We start from the raw sequence: 22,932 nt of genomic DNA, 5'->3' as shown, positions 1-22,932 counted from the left end.
TTGGCCTCATGACGTGCAGTGCTCAAATGGGCCTCCTTTAAAAAGCAGCATGGAAAATGTCCCAGTGCTATTGGCATTTTACACAAAAGGACACAAACCCCTCACGGCCGATTTGATGTCAGTGCTTGTTGCCACTTTTCCCTTCTGCGTAAGAAACAAATCCCTTCAGCAAAAGGAGCATGGAAAAAGCATCTGCCTGTCCCAGGACACTGACTGCAACATTCCCACAGAAGAACAATGAGAACCTGAGGTCACTGCACTGTTTCAAGCACACACACTCTTGGGGGGTCTTGGCAGTTTCCTTTAAAATACATTATATGCAAAATGCAGGGAAGTGCCAGGGGATTTTTGAGAGGGACAAAAACATTTTTCTATACATGTCCAAACCACTCTCAGACTGGCAGTGTTGAATGAGTATGAGAGAAAGGCTTGGCCTGGGCAGGGAACATGCCAGGTCCTTCCCTACATCAGATCCATCTTATTTCTGTCCATGTTCAGCAAACCCAGCAGAATGAGAGCTTTTACAGTGGATTCCCACTTGTCTGTGGGAAGGAAAGCAAGGGTAGGAAGAAGGAGCTGGAGGGTTTTGTTATTTCTGCTGTTCTCTTTTCCTTTCAGCATTCCTCCCTCCTCTCAGCTACTGGCCCTGCAATTCCTACTGCTCCTGTGTGCCCAGCCTGGGAGCCTCGTTAGCCAGGGGTTTGGAAATACAGAATTGTAAGTGACATTAACCAGAGATGACTCACAGAGAGAGGAGCATCAGCACTCAGCACTCCCCAGGACAGCAAAGTGCATGGTGAATCCCACCTTTTCCAGAGCATACCCTGCACTGTGGGTGACCACTGCCAGTGGCACATGCCACCCTGGAGGGAGGAGATCTGCCAGGATGCAAGGCTGGGACTCTGGAGAACAAATCCCTAAGCATGGGAGCTGCCCCTGCCTTGAGCAGGTGTGCTGGACCAAATAAACTCCTCTTCCAACCTGAAGTATTCTGTGATTTTATAAATCCCAGCAAGCTTAAACAAGAATAGGCCAGAAGACTGCACTGCCAGTATTCCTATGGAATCCCACTGAGGATTTCAGAGGGCTGTGGGATCTCTTCTTTCATCTGAGGCACAAGTTGAGACATTACATGGCGAGCAAAGTCAAAGCTGTAGTGTGTTTTGACCATGCTACTGTAAAAACTCACTGCAATCAGAATGAAGAATAGATGAAAGAAAGCCAGACTTTTGTTGGTTTCATGTTTAAATGTAATTTCACCTTAATGACAGAGAAGCATTCATAGAAAATAAAGAAATCTACAATGACTGCATTTAATCCTTTCAAAATATTAAATCTCTGTGCTAAGAGATGTTATCATTATAATTAATTGCTGCTAAATTATAATTTTCATTATCACAGAAATATATTAAATGGAAGAACATGTATTTAAATAACCACTGTGTTGATCAGGGATTAATAAGAGCTGAATTCACAGCCTTGCTGAACAATGTGTTTAGTTCCTGCAGTTTCCATGGCCACACAATAATTTACTACTGTTAACTATGTGCCACATTGTAGAGTCAGATGCACGACACTGTGCTGACAGGATGCTGAATAAAAGCAGCAGCACAGGTAAGCCAGACCATAGCTCAGCAAGCTAAATCCCAAAGGTGGAAACTGAATGAGTAGCAGCAACAAAAATACTGTAGGTTACAATAAAAATCACTTGTATAACTGAAGGAACCTTGATATTTACAAAATGTCATCATTTCTAAAAAGAGAGTTTTAAAAATGCATTTATTTTAATGAGATTTGATACAAACTGCTAATAAGAAGCATTAGAGGAAAAATCCCTAATCTTCTCAGGCTCTAATCTGCAAACCCATCATGCAGAGCTCCCAAGAAAGTCCTGGAGTTGGAGTCTTTTGAGATTGGCAGAACTGACACCTTCACCTGTTTGCTTGCTCAAGAAAAGCTCCCGAAAACTGAACCATGATCTCCACTTGAACACACATTCCAGCTGGTCACTCTGTACAGTAAAGGAGTTCTTTAAGAAATCCATGTGGCAATTCAAGAAATAACAATAATAAGAAATCTTTCTTTTCATGCCACACCTACTTTATTGGAACTTCTGAGGCACAAACAAGTTGCACATGCATTCTAGTTCCTCACCTCAAAATTTTCTTACTTGCCTGTTTGATTCCAAGCCAAAGGTCATTTACTGATCTGCTTGTGTGGGACAACGTGACATGTTTAAGCAAAATCATTTTAGCCTTTGAATTATGCAAGAGTGGGGAAAAGAGATCCTTTTCCAGCACAGTATTTCCTGCCCAGGTAATAACTTTCAAAGCAGTAGCAGAAAAAAACCCCATTTGTTTGAAACCCTCTAAAGTCTCTCTGAGATTTAAAAGGTGATGCAAATTTGAAGAAATTAGGGTAAAATTATACTTTTAGTACTTTAAATGTGCATCTTCATCCAGAAACATCACTTGTTTCTTGTTTTTCTAGTCTTAAAAGTGGACTGGTGAGTTGTACTGATTGTTCAAGGCCTTGACTGCAATAATTGGAAGGCCCCACATAGGGACAAAGGTGTGGCTCCTGTGGAAGGCATCCAGGAGAGCTCCCAAGTATTTACCTTCACTTTCTTTCATTTTTAGCATAATGAGAAAATGATAAAAGCACTCAAAGACTCCTGATCACAGGCATTTCACTGATGCCTCCTCAGCCATGTTGCACATCATCTCCATATTCTGGGTTTTTCCCCCTCAAAATGTGAATTGGTGATGAGATGTTTTCTTTAAAAACCCCAAAAAAACAGAATAAAGCCCCAAACAGATTATGAGTTAATGGCAATTAATAAAGGAAAGGCAACTTCTGGAAGTTCAGTGTCTAATGACTCTGAATGCTCCCAGCTTTCTGTTAATGTCACTAGAGCATAGTTCAGGTACTGGTTAAGCACAAAACTATTGCACATTTGCACAGACTATTTGTGTTTGCACCCATCTTACACCTTCAAATCCCACAGACACAGGGGTGCACAGGCATGAGAATGCACTCTGGCACCTCACATTCATTTGTATGTTCCTGAAACCTCAGTCACAACTCACTGATTTTCAGCTCTCCAAATTTACACACATTTCACATGTTTCAGCCCAACCCAGCTACACCAGATGTTTATGCAAAAGGAAAAGTCCCATGAATACACTCCTGAATGTGAAGGCCACGTTGACTTGCACCTGATGCCAGGGAAATATTTTTAAACTTGGCAACAGGAGCTAAATCAGAAGGGAGAGTTGAGTTATGGAGCACAGAAAACAAAAGGTGTTCTGGCCTTAGGTGGCTCACACACCTAAGGGACACCTGCCAGGAACTGGATAGGATGGGCCACATTCAAGTGGCTGGAGAAGAGGGAAATGACAGCCACAAACCCAGCACCCTGAAATGGGCACTGCAGAGATCACACCACCCTGCCCAGCCATTTCATTCAGGAAAAACAGGGGGAAGTCCCCTTGGAGATGCTGTTTTATCCCCTGCTCGCCCCAGCCCTGCCATACCCAGCGTGGGGAGCAGCTCTGCTGGCGCCAGGGCAGAGCTCCAATCCATCCCTGAGGGGAATGGCACTGCCAGGACGTGCTGTATGGTAAAAGGGTTTACATATTAGGTGTCTTTAAGTGTTGTCTGCTCTCCAGGACAACTTGTGACTGTTTTTATTTAGGGAAAAAGTATGTGCAGTGAGGAATTAGCTGGAGCATGGCTGGCGCCAGGCGCTGAGGACACAGGAGCATCTTTCAAGTGGCACAGAGCATCATTAGCATCAGTGTGCTGGCAAACACCAGGGCAAGTCAACTGTTAGGAGCAAAGGCTCCAGCAAATAAGGTTTATATCATGGGAATTTTATTATATAACCTCTCAGACATATTTATTTTGGAGGAGAGGCAGAGAGAGAGGCATTTAGTAATACATCTGCGGCAGGGGATCTATGGAAAAATCGTTCCATAACTTCCATGTCTCACCCTGAGAGTTCCTCTCATAAGGACGTAGGCCACAGCTAAGAGCAACAGGTCCAGATGCAGCCAGCTCTTAATCTGCTATTAAAGGCTGACAGATTATCAGGGCACCTGCACAAGTGACAGTGGCCAGGATGTCACCAAGGGAACAGTCGGGAAACAGTCTGCAGGCACTGCCAGTTTTCTGAAGAGACTTCCTTGAGCTAGAATTGGCACACTCTGTTCCTGATCCCAGGGGAGGCCATGAGGATGAAACTCACCTTACACCCCACAGGGTGAACAAAGAGACAGGGAGGGAGAACACGAGACACCCAGCACTCAAAGGTAAAGGTAACCGAAATTATTGAGCTTCCCGTGACGAGGATAACAGAAAGGTCAGAAGTTCAGAACACCACCAATATTTGATGTTTCCAGACACCTCCCCTCTTTATTCAGAGCCTGCCTGAAGTGCCATTCCATAATGGCTCTTACTCATATCAGCCTGCAATCGCAGTACAGTCACATCTGTGATTTCACAGCAGTCTCTCCCATTATATTGCCAGGCAATCTGAGCTGGCAGAGGAACACACCCTGACAAAAGCAGCCGTTGCACTATCAAGGTCTAGCTTCCCTCCAAATAACTGTGGAAAGATACTAAAGTAGCTGTAGAATTAATTATTACCCAAAGCAAACCGTAGTTAGCTGACTACAGATGGGATGGTCAATTTTCACTCCTCTTTTTTCCTGGAACCAAATCATAATCAGATCATAATGCCAAAAACTGGAAACACTTCCTGGACAAAATGAGCATTGAGAACTGGACTCTGGAGGCTTTTTGAAAGGAGAAGGCAGAACCCAATATATGGTATTAGCATGGAGAAGCTGAAACCAAGGGGAGCTCTTATTTGAGAAAAATGTAGGAAGAGGAGTGGATTTGAGAGACAAAATCCCTCAGCACTGTGCTGTTTATGCAGTTCTTTTTAATGGGGCTGCATTGGTTTATACTATCTGAGATGTGGGTGCTGCATATGAGCTGATTCTCTGCAGTTTGCCAAGCTGTTAAATGAAATTCAGGTATCTTTATTAAACCACAGGGGTTTCATTCCAAGAAAAATCTGGGCAGCCAGCGTTTATTCTGTTCAGATAAACTCTTAAATCTCTTTGTAACCACATGTTGTTTTGTTTAATCTTTGAAGGCATAAGGTCACCCTTTGCTTGTGATTAGAGTACTGTGGTCACACAGATCATGTTTGTACCTTGCCACTGCACTTTTTCCACTGACCCTTTGGTGAGCACTTCTCCAGCTCCTCAACCTGAAAATAGTTCCAACAGAACTAAAACAGGCAAGAGAACTTAAAGCCACTATTCTCAAAACAAAACCAATCCTAAGAAGCACATGCCCGGCCATTTTGGCAACATTGTAGGCAGAGATGCTTGAAGTGTCTGCAAGGACACCAAATGTGCCTTCTGTACAAAGCCATTTGGGATGATATTGCTCTTTTTGCTAATATAAATAATACATAAGAATCATAATTGTGACTTCCTCCCAAAACAGTTAAAATCAGTGCAGGATTGTGCATGCTACTGATTCCCACCAAAGAGCAAACTGACCCCGTCCAGTGTCACTTTGTCACGTATGTGTAACTGGGCTTGTCCTTTCAAGTTCCAGCTTACATTTTTATGAACAAACCAAACTTGACTGAACAGGGAATTATCAGCACTTCCAGTTATCCCATGAAAAGGCCACTTGGTAATGCCAGCTCTTTCACAAGGCCTTTGAAAAGGCAGGAGCGTGGCCCCCAGACCATGTCCCAGCGGCTGCCTGCGTGTCTGCCGGGCTGTGCTGTTCCCTGCACACTGAAGGGCCTTTCTCTGTAAGCTCCTTTCTAGGGAACAGTGGGGCATTGAGCAGGGCTACAAGCCTGGTTAATATTAGTTTGGCTACAGCAGTGCTCTCCCAACAAAGGAGGCTCTCAGCCCGGGATACCCTCGCTCCAGCAGCAAGTGCACAAGGGCTTTTGTGTGAGCGTGGGCTCTCCCAGCCACCGCAACCTCGGGCTCCACATCACAAGTCACAAGCACGAGTGCTCCCCATCCCTCGGGGCCTTTCCCATCCCTCTGGGCCTTTCTCCTCTGACAGAAATGTGAGGACTCAGCTTGATGCGTTTTCAGGAGCAGTGAGCAATTTTGGGCTCACGTGCTCTCCTTAGCTTCACGAGGCTCTCTGTGTGGACAGGAGGGCCACGGTGACTCTGGGTCCCAGCAGGGACATGACACGTTGGTGGCACAGCTGGGAGTGAGGCCCTGCTCCCCCAGCACCCCCGTGTTCACCAGGTTCTGCTCTGCTTCTGCACTGCAACAGCCACCATCTAGTTCCTGCTGCTCTGAATTTCAGAGCTGCTGAAATGCTGAGTAATCCACCAGCTTCTAACTCTCTCCACAAATGACCCTTCACTTTAAAAGGACTCGTTTGGAGTGGGAGGGGAGTTGTTTACTGATACTTATTAAACAACTTTAATCTTTGATGAAGTGTCACTTCACTTGGACAATCACACTGGGATAAAGGCCATTACCTGCCAGGCCCAGATACAAACATCCAAATGGAATTTCAGATTTGATTTCTTCTGGGAAGAGCAAAGCAGATTCTCAGCTACCTTATTTATGATATTCTACCTCCTTTACCACAGCTTTGAAAGTCAACAGAGACTAATTTCCAATATTTGGTATAAGAGTTTTCCCAAACCCAGCTATTGAATGAAGATAATTCATTTTCACATGAGGAAAAGATGTCATTGTCATACCCTGCTACTTAATAGCTGATACTTAATACTTCTCAATTCAACTTAAACAGGAACAAAAAGACCTTCAGAGCTGTTAGTAATAAAATACTCATGAAATTCAGACTTTGAGCAGAAGGGGTGCAGTTACCAAACCACACACCCTGTGCTGAGATCTCACAGAAGAGGAGTTTAGTAGAGAAAAGAGAGAAAGGAGATTTTGTGAATCATATAATTAGATTTTCTTCACCGTTTCTCCTAAGCTTAGATAGCAGCTCATCCACTTTAATAATCAAAGCATGCACCCAACAGAAAACAGAGAGATGAAAGAAACTAAGGAAAAAGAGGAAATCACAAACCCAAATTGGGAAAGAGCTCAGGAATGGAGGACAACCATTGTTCTGTTGTTTTATCACCACTTTCATCTCTGTCGTAGGCTTGTTTTATGGCCCACTTTCCACACAACTTAAAGGCAAAACCCACAATCCATTTGAATAGGGCTTTTGGACAGGAAAAATATTTGGGATAGGAGCCTGTACTCCCAGGTGATTACAACATGCCCATGAAACACTGGGATGGTGGAGCTTCTTGGACACATGGAATGCAGAAACACCCAAGGGCTGATTCCTGTGCTGCATTCCCAGATCCCTGAGCTGAGGAGATTTACACCAGTTGAGCACCACACAAATCATTTTGCTCTGGCTACATTTCTCCTGCAGGGTATTCAAAACACCCTGCTGTCCCATGTGAAAATATTTGCTTACAAGCTTTGTTTACTTCATCTCAGAGCCACAAAAAGTGCTCCAGAACTGCCCTTTTTAAAACAAAATTAGGCTAGAGCACCTAGAGATTTCTGATTGTATTTAAATTAAGTTCCTTACACACACAGTTAAAAAATTAAATGTTACAAGCACACTCTAAATGAAAATTGAAGAGAACAGACTATAAAAAACCTGAGCCAATAGCTCAGAGTTGTAAATGTTCACAGTTATTTCAGTGAGAAGCCAAATCCAATTTAAATGTTTCCTTTCGACCTGTATCAACACTGACCACATGAGCAGAAATACCTTACTCTTAGCTCCTTTAATTTGCCTTCTCTATCTCCACAAGTACCAAAACCCATGACCAGAAAAAGCAAATTTCTGCCCAAAAACTGAGTCAGGATTTGGATATGTTTGCAGGGATCTTTGCACTGGAAGGAATAAGGGCCCAGCTATCACAGAAATGCACATTTAAGTCAGTTTGGTATTCCTTTAAAACTCCTTGCAACTCTGACAGGACTTCCAACCATGCAGCTTTTGCTCAGGTGTTCACCCAAACCAGAAGACTGAAGTGTGCTGTGACACATTCAGGCTTTGGAGTGCTGCAGACACCAGAAAATCGAGCAAAATTTGCCACACAAACAGGAATTTCCACCTTTGGTGGATCTGAGAACATGGAGGGGGAGGGGGTAAACCAAAAATCCGTGTAACCCAGACACATTTCATCCAGAATGAAATTCAGCCTCCCTGCATTTCAGCTTGAACAGAAATTACCATGACAAGAAATGCCAGTGACCCATTTGGTAGACAAAGTAGGGTGTCCCAGGTCAGTAATCAGCGCCTGGAGCTATGCAGGTCACTGCTCCCAGGAGACTCAAACCTTCCCGAGGTAAATCAGGAAGGGGCTGCTGAAACTGCCTGCTCAAAGGGCACCCACGGGAGGAACTCCAAGGATCCTGGTGTCACAGAGGGGTCTCTGCCTTAGTGCAGGACAGCACTGCAACTCCTGCACACTGCTCTGCCGGCAGCACGAACTCTCTGTTTAACCTTGAGCATACACAGGGATTTGGGGGAAGATTTTCTTGCAGCAAAAGCTGTGGGAAAGCCCTGCTTGAGAACAGAAAACCAAGAAAATCTTCCTGCTGTCCTTCAGCATGGATGGGAACCAACCTACACATATACTCATACATGATCAAGCTGATTACCAGTGACCACTTAAAAATTGAAATGGTGTGTGCCTCTTTTTATGCCAAACCTCCTTGGGTCATTGCAGATCAGAGGATTCCAAGCCAAGGAGCTCCTCTGCTGAAAGGCTCTTTTCAGAGCCTTTCATTAGAGAGAGGGGCTTTGCCACAAACACCCAAAATACAGTTGCACCAAAATAAAGTTGCATTGCCTTTCCTGGTGCAGGCAGTGCTGTGCAGCCACAGTCAGCCTTGTATGCCCATGAAACACAGTTTAGAACTGATCTTAAACACCTCTGATGAGAAAGGCAGCTCACCTTTCCTACAGCTTGTTCCAGCGTCCAGTTTTTCAAACATACTATTTCTAACACGGGTCAAAATACAGGCACTTTCTCTCATGCAGCCTGAGCACCAAAACACACCAGGCTCCCACTAAAATGCCCAGTGTCCAGCCTGAAAGGCAGCATTACAAAAATGCCCAAACCTGAAATGTCCCACACAGCAGGACACACGGCAGAGCTCCTTTGAAAGCTGCCTTTCCTCTGGCACTTATCAGGAGTGCCGATCTAGCTCACCCCATCCCCCCGACATTTCACATTTGTAATTACCACTGGAAATCTCACACCTCGGGCACAGCCCCGGAGCTGAGACCCAACTTTGCAATGACAGGGCAGGAGCTGATAGAGTCATCAAGCTCCCGAATGCCAGAGATGTTAATAAATACCACTGTCCTGCTAACCGGGTGGGAAAGAGCCCTGGAGCAGTGATGATAGCTGCTTCCCCGTGCACCCTTCCCGCTGGAAGGTGACACAGCTGCAGGGATCTCCTTCCAAATTCCTGACTGGCGTTAACCTCTTCCTGCCAGCTCCTACACCCAATCCTCAGCCCAGCCAATCCACAGGATCCTGCCACATTACCATAGCACGGGTGACAGCTTTCGGTTTATAACAACAACAACAACATATCTGGTTTGATTTGCATTTATTCCTCAACGTAGCAGGACAAACTCTCCACTGACAGAACCTGCACAAGCTCCATGGCAACGTGTTTCCCACAAACAAGTTTTGGGGTTCTGTCTTTACTTGCACGAGTAACTGCAGCCGTGCAACCTGATCCCTCTCTACTGCACAAGTGGCCATGAGAACCAAAACTCCACGCCTAGCTTTAAATGATAGCAACCACTGATAGAATCGCTCACTTATCATTCCAGGACCAGGTGAACTAAGCATAATAGGAACTTACTGAAACTTAATAAAGGAAACACAACTTGCTAAAGCATTTTTCTCCCCTCACCTGTGCCAACATTCTCATGGGCACTCTCAAGTATGCTAAACTCCCGGATTATCGACACTGGCCTTCAGGGCTTCTTTTGACACAAAGAGAGTCTTGATTCACTCCTAGCAATAGCTTCTGCTACATCCTGCTTCTCTCTGGCCCATCAAGGCAAATGGGAGCTGGATCCCCTGCCAGGTGACCCTTCCAGGGGCAGAAGGAGCCGGTCTTGTCCCTTCAGTGCAGTCCCATAACCTGCACTGGGTTTCACACCCCAGCAGGACTGGGCTGGAAAATCTGCTTTAATCACCCCACAACCATCATCAAGTTTCCTTACAATCATCACTTCAAGGCATTTCAAAGAGGTGGAACATAGGAGTGCCAAGGGAATCAGGTATGATGTGAATTTGCTTTGTCCATAGCATTTTGGGCCGGCTCCTCTCCTCATGTGAAGCTGGCAGTGTCAAACCCCATGTATTGTCTATTTTAGGAAAGAGGAGATCAGAGAGTTGTCTTCTACCCATTGCTGGTTCAGACTTCTCTTTGTACAGGGCCTGAGCACTTGCTCTGTGTTATTTTGGATAAAACAATATACTCCCAAGTGCTTTATTTGAGGAAATCTCAACGTTCACTAGATCTAAACAGTACCTTGCTATAAGCTAGTGCAAAGCTAGGGATTCACTAGGAACTGTAACTGTAGGAACTGTGAAGAAAAGAGGGGTAAATTCAGTGTGTGAAGAACATGAGCAGAAGTTAGAGTAATCTGTGTGGTGCTGATGCTGGTGCTGCTCCAAAGAACCCTCCTACCCAGAGCAGGAGGGGTGAAACAATTATCAAGGAGTATGTGATTATTTGAAATGCATCTGCTTTTACTTGTTTGTACACCTCCATTGTGAAAGAGGTAAAACTGGTGATAAATCTCTAATTTTAAAAAATTACATATATTCAGCTCATCTGTGCTGGGCTTGAGCCTTGCCCAGTGCCACAGAACACTCCCTGTTCCCACCAGAGCCTTCCAGCAGGAATGCCCTGAAAATCTTACAACTCCAAAACAATGGCTTTGTAGACATTCTTCAAGCAAAGAGCCACTAATCCGAGGAAAGACCTCTTGTGTCAGCAGAGTTAAGCCACTCCCTTTCCATCACACACCATATTTTGTATGGTTATTTAGCATTTCATGGAGTATCTGGTGCAGAATTTACAACACTGCCTGCACCTATGCTCCACCCTGAACAAGATCACTGGCAGCACTCCTTTTCAAGCCTGTGATGTGAATAAACAGCCACAGGATGGTCTGCTGCAAAACTGCACAGAATTTACTGCACTTTATCTCTTCTGCTGGAGGAAATTGCAGTACTTTAGGGAGAGCACTGCATCTTTTTTTAACCTTTTTAAGTCAACTCAGTGCATTCCACTGAAGGGAAAACTCACTTTCTGTGCTTTCAACAATGCAGTCTGCTTTCCTCTTTCAGTGTGATGTAAACACAGAGATAATGGATTCCTGAAGCAGTGACCCTGAAAATGATAAAATCTGCCTTCTTTAGACTGCTAACTAAACCAGCAAAGAAAGAGGCATGAGCCAGGTTTTTCTTCATGCCACAAACTCAGTTCTTTCCAACACAAGTACCACAGCCTAAGATCTGACAGATGTCCAAGATAAAGCCTGTAACGCACTCCCTGCGTGCAGGTTTGAAGCCTGGATTTTCCATGCCTTGTCCCAGGAATTTCCATGTTCCCAGTGTTTAGGATGCTGTCATTTTCCCTCATTACATGCAGTGTGCAGCCATTGCTGTGAGCCAGTTTACAAGATAAACCAAGTGCTATGAATGAAAGATTTTTTTTCCCTCCCTCCTTAAGCCAGCAAATAGGAACATTCTTTGCACTAACCAAGCTCTTGCCCCCTCTCTGACAGGAACCACAGACCACACTTGCAGCACAAACCAGAGTAAATTAAGAAACATGCACAGAAGGGCAGCACTTTGCTGCACTCAGGCTGCTCTGGGACTATCTCCAGAGTCACATGGATCTAGAGGAGGAGGTTTGGTTTCAGTGAAGAATTCTTTTTTATTTTGCAACTGCAATCCCAGAGTTCATTCATTGTTGGGACGTGTCTTCCACAGAGAAACAGCAGAGCTCCTTTTACCCTGCCTGAGGCACGGAGCTGCTGGGCACCATCCTCCCCCCTGCACTGGGGGTTTGCAGCCCAGGCCGAGGCCTACCCTCCCTGCAGAGAGCACACGGCACCCCCAAAAAACCCTCTGGTTCTTACACAGACTGGGAGTTTAAGGGGAAAATATTAAAGGATATTCTCTCTGTCCAAAAGCAAAGAAAACTGGGAATGTTAAAGTACACGAGTGTTTTCTCAGATATCTATAGCGTGAGCAAACTAATTCGTTAGGGAATTATGCAACTGTTCTTCGTTTGAAGAAGTGAAGCCACCCGCCTTTGCAGGAGGTACACAGGGGTTGGAAAGGGCCCTTGCTCTGCAAACTGCACCCAAACACAGCTAGGATTTATGAGTGATGGCCACTTTTAACCGTATTTATTTAAGGATAAAATAAAAGCAGGCTGCTTCCTCACTCTCCCCCTTATTGTTCTAAGAGACGTGGTCTGGCTTAGCCCTCATTGCAAGGCTCAGAGGCTGGACACACACCTTAACCCCGTGTAAGGCTCGGGGCACCTTCGGAGTGAGAAAAGCCACACAGTATCCCTTAAAAGAACTCGGAGCTTTTTCCCACAGCACGAATTTCGTCCTCTCTCACTAACACTTTGGTGCAAAGAGAATAAGCCCGAACTAACATGTTTACAAGGATCACAGCATGGCAACACCTCCAAAAAACCCGCACAGGCTTACCTTGTAACTGCTTGAATCGTCCTTCTAACTGGTTATAGTTATACGGCACCTGAGCTGCGTATCCTGGGGACAACGGCCCGGGCATACTGGTTGATTTTTGTAATTCCATTTACAGGTAGCGCAGGGATACGATGAACTGCAGCATAAAGGAACCACAAGTTTCTTTACCACACATCCAGGTAAATCCCAGCTTCCTCCAGTAGTTTGGCGTCAGTCCCTAGCGAAAACGCTCCCCCCTTGAGCCCTAAGTAAATAACAGCTTCGGTTCAAAATCCAGCAGTGTGGCTTGGCGGTAAGCTCTCTGTAATGGATTCAAACGTAAAGCACCAGGAGGGTGGTTTTTTGGGTTTTTTTTTTCCCCAGTTCCACAACAGGCAACTCTTAAGTGCTTGAATCTGGTTCAAATGCTCGTCTGGCTCTGGCGAAACCAAGTGAATTAAAAGCAAGCGTGCGATTCAGGCCGGGGTAAAGGCAGCATGGAGCCACGCGCTGCCGCCCTGGCCGGCGCTCCCAGGAGCCGCGCACACCTCAGACCTTTCTGCTGGTTTGTAATATAAACAGCAGCCGCCCGGGCGCAGGCTGATGTCACTCGATTACCATACGGCACCACGGTAGAGCAAAGGAAGGCTGTACCAAGGGCGAAGGGGCGGCGGAGCAGGCGGCCCGGCTCATGCAACGCCCCAGCGAGTCCTTCCGCCGCGCCTGGGAGCGGCTGCCCGCGGGGTCCCGGCCCCGCGCTCCCGCACCGCCGCCGCGCACGGTGGTACCTTCCCGAGCGAAGCAGCTGGAATTACAACCTTTTGTTAGGAGCCTCATGTAACGGAAAAGTCTCAGATTACTATCACTTGAAAAGGAGGGCACTTTTCTTTATTTATCTGCGGGGCTGTCGGCTTGCAGAAGCACCGCACGCACACAGAAGCGCTCATTCAGTATTTAGCACCAGCCGAGGAGGGGACGCGGGGAGATGTACGCTCCAGCACACCGGGAACAAACGAAAGCTTTGTCAAAAGGTTCTTTAAACAGGCAATTCCTGTCACTTCGGTTTACGTTACTTGACGATATTGAGGATTTTGACATGCCCTGTGCATGTGGCTCCTTGCCCAGTTATCAGTGTGCTGGGTATTACTGCAAGATTAATGGGCTGTGCGCTGAGGGGGAGGGCTCTAACGTAAATGAGGATGCCTCGCCGAGCTCTGACTGGCACCTCAATAGCCTGCCGAAATACAAACGTGCACAGCAGCAGCAGCAGCTGGGCTTGGCCCTGGAAGTCAGTTCCTGCAGATGGTATTAGATACAGGATGTCAGTTTTCCCTCAGGGACGTGAGCTCCCAGCCCTCACTTAGTTGTAAGTGAAATTAAAAGGTCAATTCCACATTCATAGTTTCAGTATATAACATTTGCCTGTTCATTTTTAAAACTGCTGATAATATTCACACAAATGTTTTCTCTTTTCTTCTTGCATTTTCAAATTCCTTTCCACTGGAATCCATGTTCTCTCCTCCTCCCACTCCATCCCTTTATTAAACATTTCAAAATGTTGCCTTTGTTTTGATACTGTCATTTCACAAGATTTAAGCCATATAGTGATTTCTGTGAGGACAATTTCTGTGGGAGAAGCTCAGCCCACTCCCCTACTCACAGCAGCCCAAGGTCCTGCTTGGTGCAAGGTGGAAATTCAACCAGCCATTGCCAGCACATCAAGGAACAAATGTGCACAAAGTCCAACCATGAACACTGCCAATTTAGGGAGAAGAGATGGAAGTAGACACTTCTCAGCTGAAGCTGGGGTTTCCAAAAACACATGGACTGTTGAAAATGTCTGGAACACTGCTCCTGAGGTCATAAATGCATTTAAAATATTTATGGCTTTCAACTATACTGTTTTACTTAAAGCACCACCACAGCTCTAGTCCAGAGTTACTTATATTGATAGAGAAGGGCTTTTACTGGGGTATTTCAGTGCATCCCTTTATTTCAGTATAGCTGTATTTAGACAAGACTCCTGGTGCTACAGCACACCTCCAGCAGAGCCTAAAACATTTCTGAAAGCTGGCCTCCAACCCCTTCAGCACTACCCCACTTGGTCACAAAGGACTCCACAGCTGCCCCAGACAGGTTTCACAGTACCAGGGAGGAAAGTGGCTGTGTAGGGGACTCTGCAGGCTGATGCCCTAAAACCATGTCTGGAAGGAGTTAGGGGACCTGAGGAAGCACCTGCAGTTGCAGCCCCAGCAGGCAGGATGCTGCTCTCCAGACAACAATGGGCTGATGTGGCAGGCTCCTGCTAAACCCTCCCCTGGTAATCTTTGTGCAGCCAGCTGTCCCTCCAGCACACAGGCACCCACACCAGCCCTGGCCATGGGCTTTCCAAGGAAGAAGGGCAGAACAAAATACCAAAAGCACCCAAATTCCCAGGAGCAGAGCAGGGTAAGCTGTGCTGTTAACACAGCAAGGTGAACTCTGCAGAGCTGGAGGAGCACATTTTGCCCAGCACACAAGTACAGGCTTATTTCCATCACAGATCTTTCTCCTGCAGCTTCCTACCAACAGCAGCTTTTGCCTGCCATGCCCGACCTACGTTATAATTACATGCAAACCCTTCCCCTCAAGAGCAGGCAGGCAGCCAGGCCCTACCTGCAGGCATATCAACTCATTCTGTCCCACCTTGAGCAAACAGGTGTTGCTATGTGAGCTCAGAAGGTAAAACTAAAGTCCAAGTGGCTGACAGGAAAACTGGAGCATTTTTAACACCATGAAGGCCATAAGTCAAGAACTTTTCCCCAGCTGAAAGCTTTCCCAAAACCTTTGGCAGGCAATGCACTAATGCACATGGCCATTATTAAAAATATTAAGAAGTAAACTATTACAAAAGGAAAACATTAAAACCTAAAAATAATTATTTAGCTTAGCCCCATATAAAACACAGACTGGCTTTACCCACCCCATCATGAAACATTAACACCACACACACACACACACATTTACATTTCAGCTTGTCCCCTGTGGGACAACTGAAGCTGGCAAGCTTCAGGAGATACTGAACAAAATTTAGGGTTTGATATTTTTTTTTTGTCTCTGTCCCCTCTCTGTCCTTCCCAATTCTGGCTGCCCAGTAACACTAAACACTACCTTAAAGGGAAGGAATTGCAGCAACTATGGAGCAATGGAGGCTACACAGTGAATAGGGGGGAAAGCTAAAGGAAAAGGGAAGAACCTGTGCTTGAACTGAGCTTACTTCATTTAAGATTTGATAAACAGAGACACCCGATGTGTTGTCAGCAGCATTTGCTGTGAATATCTGACCTCATTTGAGCTTCCATCCAGGTTGGCATTTGGGCAGAACAATGTGCCCCCCAGCAGCAGATGTGACAGACTTTGCTGCTGATGGTTCAGCTCCTGGGGCTGGCCCTGGTGCCAGGCTCAGCTGCCAGGGCCTTCCTGCTGCTCTGCTGGGTACTGCCGTTCATCTTAAAGGCTCTGCTGAACAGGTTGGTGGCAATTCAGTGGAAAGAGCAAAGCAAAATGGGGACATGTCTGTGTTTGTGAAATGCTACACCGTATGTAGCAAGGCTGCTTCCAAATGGGCACCCTGCCAGCTCCCCACTGGTGTGAGTCACACCAAGCCTAATCCATTGGGCTGCTGCTGCCTGCAAATGAGTGAACCTGAGCCCTTTCCTGCTGCCGTGTGGCCATGTTGCACCGGATCGATCACAAGGCTCTGCATGCACAAAGCCCTTTGTGACACCCCAGTTCTACTCATTTTCCCTGTTTATCTTTAATTGACTAAGCCCTTGACAACACTAATTAGATAATATGTTATGGAGGGGATTGAATGCTTTAAAGCCATAGATAGCTTTGGAGTGCTGGGCCAAGTGCAACTTATCACATCAACACAGCTGGAAATTGTCCATGGTGTAATTCATTAGTGGTTACAGTAGTGGAGAAAAAGAAGGACCAGATCATATATTAATCTCAGCATATTGAGGAGGGAGGGGTGTGCTGGGTTTTGGGGTTTGTTTTTGTTTTCTTTGTTCTCTAAATTTTGTTCTCATTTTTTTGCCCATAACTGTGCAATAACTTTTGCTGGCACAGTTTGAATTGTCCCAGTCTCATAGCACCTGCCAGGTGACGATGGCTTGTGTACTTGTTCAGAGTGAATAAAACACAAGTGATTATCCACTTAGCCATAATGCAGAGTGTCCTAGCTGACATGATCAGAGCTTTGCAAAGCCTCAAGGAGAACAAGAGGTTGATGGAAATAATATTATGAACGTACAAGCAACATTTAGAAACAGCTGCTTACCCCAGAACACAAAAGAGTCACTCCTGGGCTCTGTCTTTACATGGTTCTGAAAAATGCTGCTGAAGTGAACAGGTTCTGACACAAAGGAGAAAAAACTAGGGTTTCTAAGGAAGAAACTAGTGTTAGATCCAGCAAAAGTGCCTTCCAAATTCCTAATTATCAATGTTTCTAAGCCAGAGCTTACAATAATTATGAGTCTGGTTAATCATCACCCTTGTCTTTTCTCTTTACTCTTTCTTGCTCTTATAAATTCTCTAGTTGGTGGCTAACTAGGAGAAAAAAAATAGAAAAAAAGAAAAAACTACCAAGATAAAAAGGATGATTTATTAAACTAAAATGCCAGAGCAATCACGTAACATTTTTCTCCTCTCCTGAAGGTGGGTAAAGTTCCTACACATCCCCTAAGTGCTACAATTAGGAACTGAAAACTCATTATCACCCTTACCTCCATCCTCACAGTAAAAACAAAACCTTTCCTTATATATTGGAGCAAGGAGAGATAGGTTTTGCTGGGATTGTTCTAGAACATAATAGGAAATAGTTATTTTTACCTTATTTGACAATTTGCATAACATGAATCCTGAAGAGTTAGCTGGTTTCCCTCCAGTTTTTTATCTAAGATGCTGGAAGCAGGGAGCAGCAGCCCACACACCAAGCAGAACTGAGCTGCCAAGCTCATTATCTCTGCTGCAGGTACCGGAGGGAACAGAAGCCTTCAGTTTGTAACCTGCCATGTCCTGCAACACTTGGTAACTCTCTCACATGCTGGTGAAATGAATACAAGCAAAACAAGAGATCTCCTCTTCAGTAACAGTTCCATTGCAGAAAGTATCTCAATGTTTCTGTTTAAAGGGGATTTTAGGACAGTGGCAACTACGCTGTCACTGGTTCCTCCCAGTCCCTTCCAGATACATTCTCTGTGACTCACATGGCTTTGGAGAGCCAGTGCAATCCAGAGGCAAGGAAAAGAGGCCCATTAAAAAGTAGGAGACAAGGATTTTTATTACAGAAGGGTCTGTTTACACGCTTTCCTTTTGCCATGTCTGGGCTGGCCTTCCTGCAGCTCAGCTCCGAGTCCCAGCTACAAACCAGCTTTGGGTTCCAGGTGAATCTCTAGGTTGTGACATCTGAGACCAAAACCTTTGGGAATTTTCTCACAAACCAGGCCAGAATATCAATTTATTACTGAAACTGGGTCAGTTCCACCTGGTTTCAGGTTTCAGTTTACACAAGTCCCAGATTAACAGGAAAGTTGACATGACTTTTGTAACAGCATGTCCTTGCTAACTGCAGGAGTCAAACACCTGCCTGGAAGGACAGCAGGGAAGAGCTACAGGAGGCACTTGCAGAACATTTCAGAAGAAATTTCTGTTTCTGTGGGTTTGCATTCCAACCTGTACTGCTTCCCATACTCCATGAACTCACCAACACAGGGAAGTCACCCTGAAAAGCTGTAACTACATTCCCAGGTTCTATTTGTTGCCCATGGAATGCACTTGGCTTGCCCCCTGACATGGGTGGACAGCCCCTACAAAGCCTGTTCAAATAAAGCACACTGCACAGGTACACACTTAACACTACTGGCTGTGAAATTTTGTCACGAAAACACTTGTTCATTTTCATGCAGAAAATTCTTTTTTATGGGTTTTGATTTGCTTTTTCAGAAGCTGGCATGATTGTCATTGCCTCTCTCTCCTTTGTTTTCCACCTGAATTGCACCTATGTTTATATGTATGGGAGAGAGACACAGAAATGCCCACCCTCCTTTTTTCCCCCTTTGCACCATTTTGTTTTTCCTTCTTTTTCTTTTCAGTCTGACCAGGAACACAGATACACTGTTGCTACACCATAATCACTCAGGCATGACAATTCAATGTCTTGCTACTCTTAAGCAAAATGGAAATTGGGTGGAAACAAGCAGCAGAATACAGTGATCTTTAAAAATCTCCACAAGCCAGAGTATGTTCCTATCTGGAAATTGCCACTGTCTAGAAAAAAAGCATAGTGATCAATTGACAAGTATTAACTGTGTCCAACTCATAAAGTTATTATTCCAGAGCAATGGACTTCATTTTTATATGATGTATTGAAAAAATAATACATTGTACAAGGAGATGTACAAACACTGTCACTTGACAGGTCTCTGCCTTCAAGGCTTAATAAAGGAAGAAAAACTTGAAAAAATCCTCACACAAGATACACATACAAAGTTGGCAAAAAAAATAGTAGTGATTGCCTTGCTCACTAAAAGAGCTGAAAACTGTTAGGGAGAATGCTGGAAACTAAAGAAGTGGAACTTAGAAGTGGATTTTCATCACCCTTCTACATGGCCGGTTCTCATCCCCATTTCTGTTCTTTTTGCCTCTTCCCCATCAAGGAAATTCGTCTCCAGGCAATCTAGGTTTATATCTCTCCAGGATATTACCTCAAGATAAGAATCAAAGCTCTGATCCTAGGGAATGATTTCATCCCTAATCTTTCCCCATTAGAGGAGCTCCAAGGTTAACAGAAATTAGTAAACATGTCTGAATCCTGCACGAATTTCAGTTTGCAGTGTGCTCTGTTAGACATTATTTATACTTCAGGGAGTGCTTTCAGGCAGTATCCCAGCAACAAATAGAAGGAAAAAATGCAAGGCACACTGCAGATTTGGCTGAATAAATAACATAAATACAGAAACATTGCTAGTTAGATGCTAAAGACATGAGATGAGAACATTCTCTTCTGCATACGCATTTTTTTGTGGAAAGACTTCTTTTGAATTACAGACTCATGACTAGGTTTTGAAATTCATCCACAGCTAAGCTCACCCCTGAGAGAAGTCATAACCTTAAAAATATATATATTGCCAATATTGGCATGTGGTTTCTATACAGAAGAAATCCTTTCCATTAATATTATTCAGCAAATTATCTAAAAACAATCTCATTATCAGTGAAGAGTCTCATGGTTTCTCTGTATTAAATATCCCTAAAACATTGACTCCAAAGGCAAAGAACATTTGTAGCCTTCTCAGTCTTCAGGTTGCCCATGAAGGGCCACCTCTGGTCAGGCTCCCAGCTGGTGTAAGACAGCATGGCCTCAGAGCAGCCAGGGGAGAATCCAGTTTATAGCAGGTAACAATCTGGCTGGGAGGTCTCCTCTAAATTGTCAACTTCAGCATATTATCCCAGGCTTAAGACAGTGCCTGGCTCAGCTCTCCCTGACTGCATGGAGGGTGTCTCCCAGGGAGCATTTCTCCTTTCCCAGAGCAGCTGCTGCAGCCAGAGCTCTTTACCCCCCCCTTACACAACTCCTGCCCTGCTGATGCTGAACACTGCCTCCCACTCAGCTCAGTGTTTTGGGGCAGCCAAAAGCACGTCCCTTGGTGCTCTTACTCTTCACTGGTGCCATGGGGATGAATGGATGAGGAAAACTGGAGTAGACAGGAGAGCAGTGTGCTGTGCTGCCCTGGGAATGAAGGCATAGCTCCCATCTAAGGAAGCTCCCTCTGGAAGTCAGTGCAGTGCCACAGTACTGAAATGTCTGGGTATGGCCACGCAGGCTGACGTGCTGCAGGATTATCTCCATGCACAGCTCACAGGTAATATCCCAAAGGCAAATACACCTATGTACACAGAGTCAGCACACATGCATCAGCTTTCCATCGGCTTCCTCTGGGTACAGATGGCTTTTTATATTTAGGCTTAACTAGAGCACAGAATTCTCTTGCACCTTATTTTGTTAAATTACTGCATTGCTGTCCAGGCACAGAGTCCTCTGTGCATAAGGACTGGCTGATGCCTGGAGCTCTCCTCAAGGAACTGTAAGAAGCAGATATGGACCTGTATTCCAGTCCAGGAGCTTAATGAACAGGAATTCCAAGATCCAGGGATCAATCAACACAGGCTCATGCTGGCAAGATGCTGGGCTCTCCTGTATACGTGTCCAACTCAACAGTGCTGAGTCCTGAAAGGATTTCAGTGGAGACGTAAAATGACGGCAGCACTCAGACTTTCCAGACTGGGGCTGCCAGAACTGCTCCTATCCTGCTCCGTCCCCAAAGAAACAATAATCCTCTTTTTCCAGCCCCAGCTCATCCTGCCTGAACAATGCATGCCAGATTACAGTCATTTAGCAGGATGCAACCACTGTCATGCACCACTCTGTTACTAAGTGCTCATAAATCCTGTCCATGGAGCAGACAAGCACATGCAGTTCCAGACAATTCCTAAGGTACATTCAGCAGGGCTTCTCAGCAGCTTGCCTCTCTACTCGAGAAGCTACACAAGGCCAGGGATCTAATCAAACTACCAAGAACCTGACTTACACCTTGTAGTTTGCAACATGACTTCTTTGATTCTAAAGAGAGAGGGCAAACCCCCAGCCATGCCCAACTGAAACCAAAGATCACGTTGTTACAGCAGCAAGATACAAATGACCTGGGTACCAAGCTACATATTTAATCATCAAATACATTGTTTGCTTCTGCTTGTGAGTTATTTTATATTTCACAGAGATACTGGCTCTTCTTTTTGGGTCAGTAATCTTTAAAAATAAACCCACTAAGAACAAAGTATTATTTATCATCTGGTTTTTGCTATCTGCTTTAGAAGCAGCTCTCCAAGGGAACTTTAAAAGCCAACGCATTAATGCACAGCAGCAGATGGGCTGAGCTTTTCCTTGCTCTCTGATAAGAGCACAGTGTGCATCAGGAGTCCCAGCCAGCACCACAGGTGACATGTGGCAGTACAGCAGCCTCTCTGCTGCCCTGCTCCTTCCCTTTGTGCCTGCATGACACACAACACACCAAATGACATCTAACATTCTGGGAAGGTTAGAAACGACAGAAGAAATTGTTCCAGAAGCAAAATCCAGAAGGAAAGCATAGGCTGAGGTCAACATTTGGAAAAGCTTTTGTTGAAATAATTCCATCAACTTTCATCTGAGCAAAACAAGATTTTTCAAAATAAGCCCTTTGATGCTCATCTGGGTATGCCTGCATCAGGCCTGTAGCTCCAAACAAACCCATGGGCTGACAATCAGATCTGCCACACCAGTGCAGAGCAGATTTCACTGCTCTAAGTCTTTTATTTCTGTTTAGTCTCAAGTGAATCCTTCACATGCCCTCTCAAGTTGATTTAGGAGCATCACTATAATGCTGAGCTCTCCTTTCTTATCACTTGCTGCTATTAAAATTAGTGACTGATTTTTAAGTTCTGGACAGCTCAGGTGCAGGATACTTAGGAAACACCCTGCAAGAGCTTATTCTCAGTATGCTTTTCCAAAGCCAAGAACAAATCCAACGTTTGTTCTCTTGAGCTCTAAATCATTGGACTTTGCCCTTTTTTATTGGTTTGAGACTTGAAATTTCATTCTGTATGCTCAGAGTGAAACAGAAATTTTGCTATGAGAGAGGTACTCAACAGCAGGGCCAGGCAGGTGTGTGGTACCTGGAGAGTACTAGAAGCAGAATCTTCCTTCTCACTTCTTTTTGGGGTTGTTCTGCTGACTTTTTGCACTGCAGCTGTGGGGGGAATGGCTCAAATATCAAGGCCACAAGGGGCTAATTAGCCCCACTTAAGGTATCCAGAACTTTCCCACTGGAAGTTTTCTCTAATTTTTTTTAACCTTATGAAATGGCTATTCCACTATATTAAAAAATTTTCAATAGTGTAACTTCAGGAACAATTTCAATGCTTTTTTCCCCTCTTGCTGCTGGGAGAATTTAAGGGACTGGCATGAATGACAAGCCTATTTTGGGCAACTAAGGAAAGCTGCACAACAAATGCAGCCCCCTGGCTTGCCCTGCAAGGCTCGTGAACACCACGTCG

General features: G+C 45.0%; 1 protein-coding gene across 9 annotated transcripts in view; it reads right to left on the bottom strand.

Moving 5' to 3' along the window:
- SPTBN1 (spectrin beta, non-erythrocytic 1) overlaps positions 1-22,932 on the bottom strand; it is a 116,092-nt gene that overhangs the window by 55,237 nt on the left and 37,923 nt on the right. For 2 of the 9 annotated variants that reach the window (XM_077176207.1, XM_054628993.2), the window contains exon 1: positions 12,817-12,940. The exons of the other annotated variants lie outside the window; for them this stretch is intronic. In XM_077176207.1, the coding sequence (XP_077032322.1) occupies positions 12,817-12,925 (109 nt within the window). In that variant the 5' untranslated portion in view covers positions 12,926-12,940. Of the gene's footprint in view, positions 1-12,816; positions 12,941-22,932 lie in introns of those variants that run through there. 9 annotated transcript variants of the gene reach the window in all.

Source organism: Agelaius phoeniceus, chromosome 3, assembly GCF_051311805.1.
Source record: "Agelaius phoeniceus isolate bAgePho1 chromosome 3, bAgePho1.hap1, whole genome shotgun sequence".
Classification (NCBI taxonomy): Eukaryota; Metazoa; Chordata; class Aves; order Passeriformes; family Icteridae; genus Agelaius; species Agelaius phoeniceus.
This window is presented reverse-complemented; position numbering and strand designations above follow the sequence as displayed.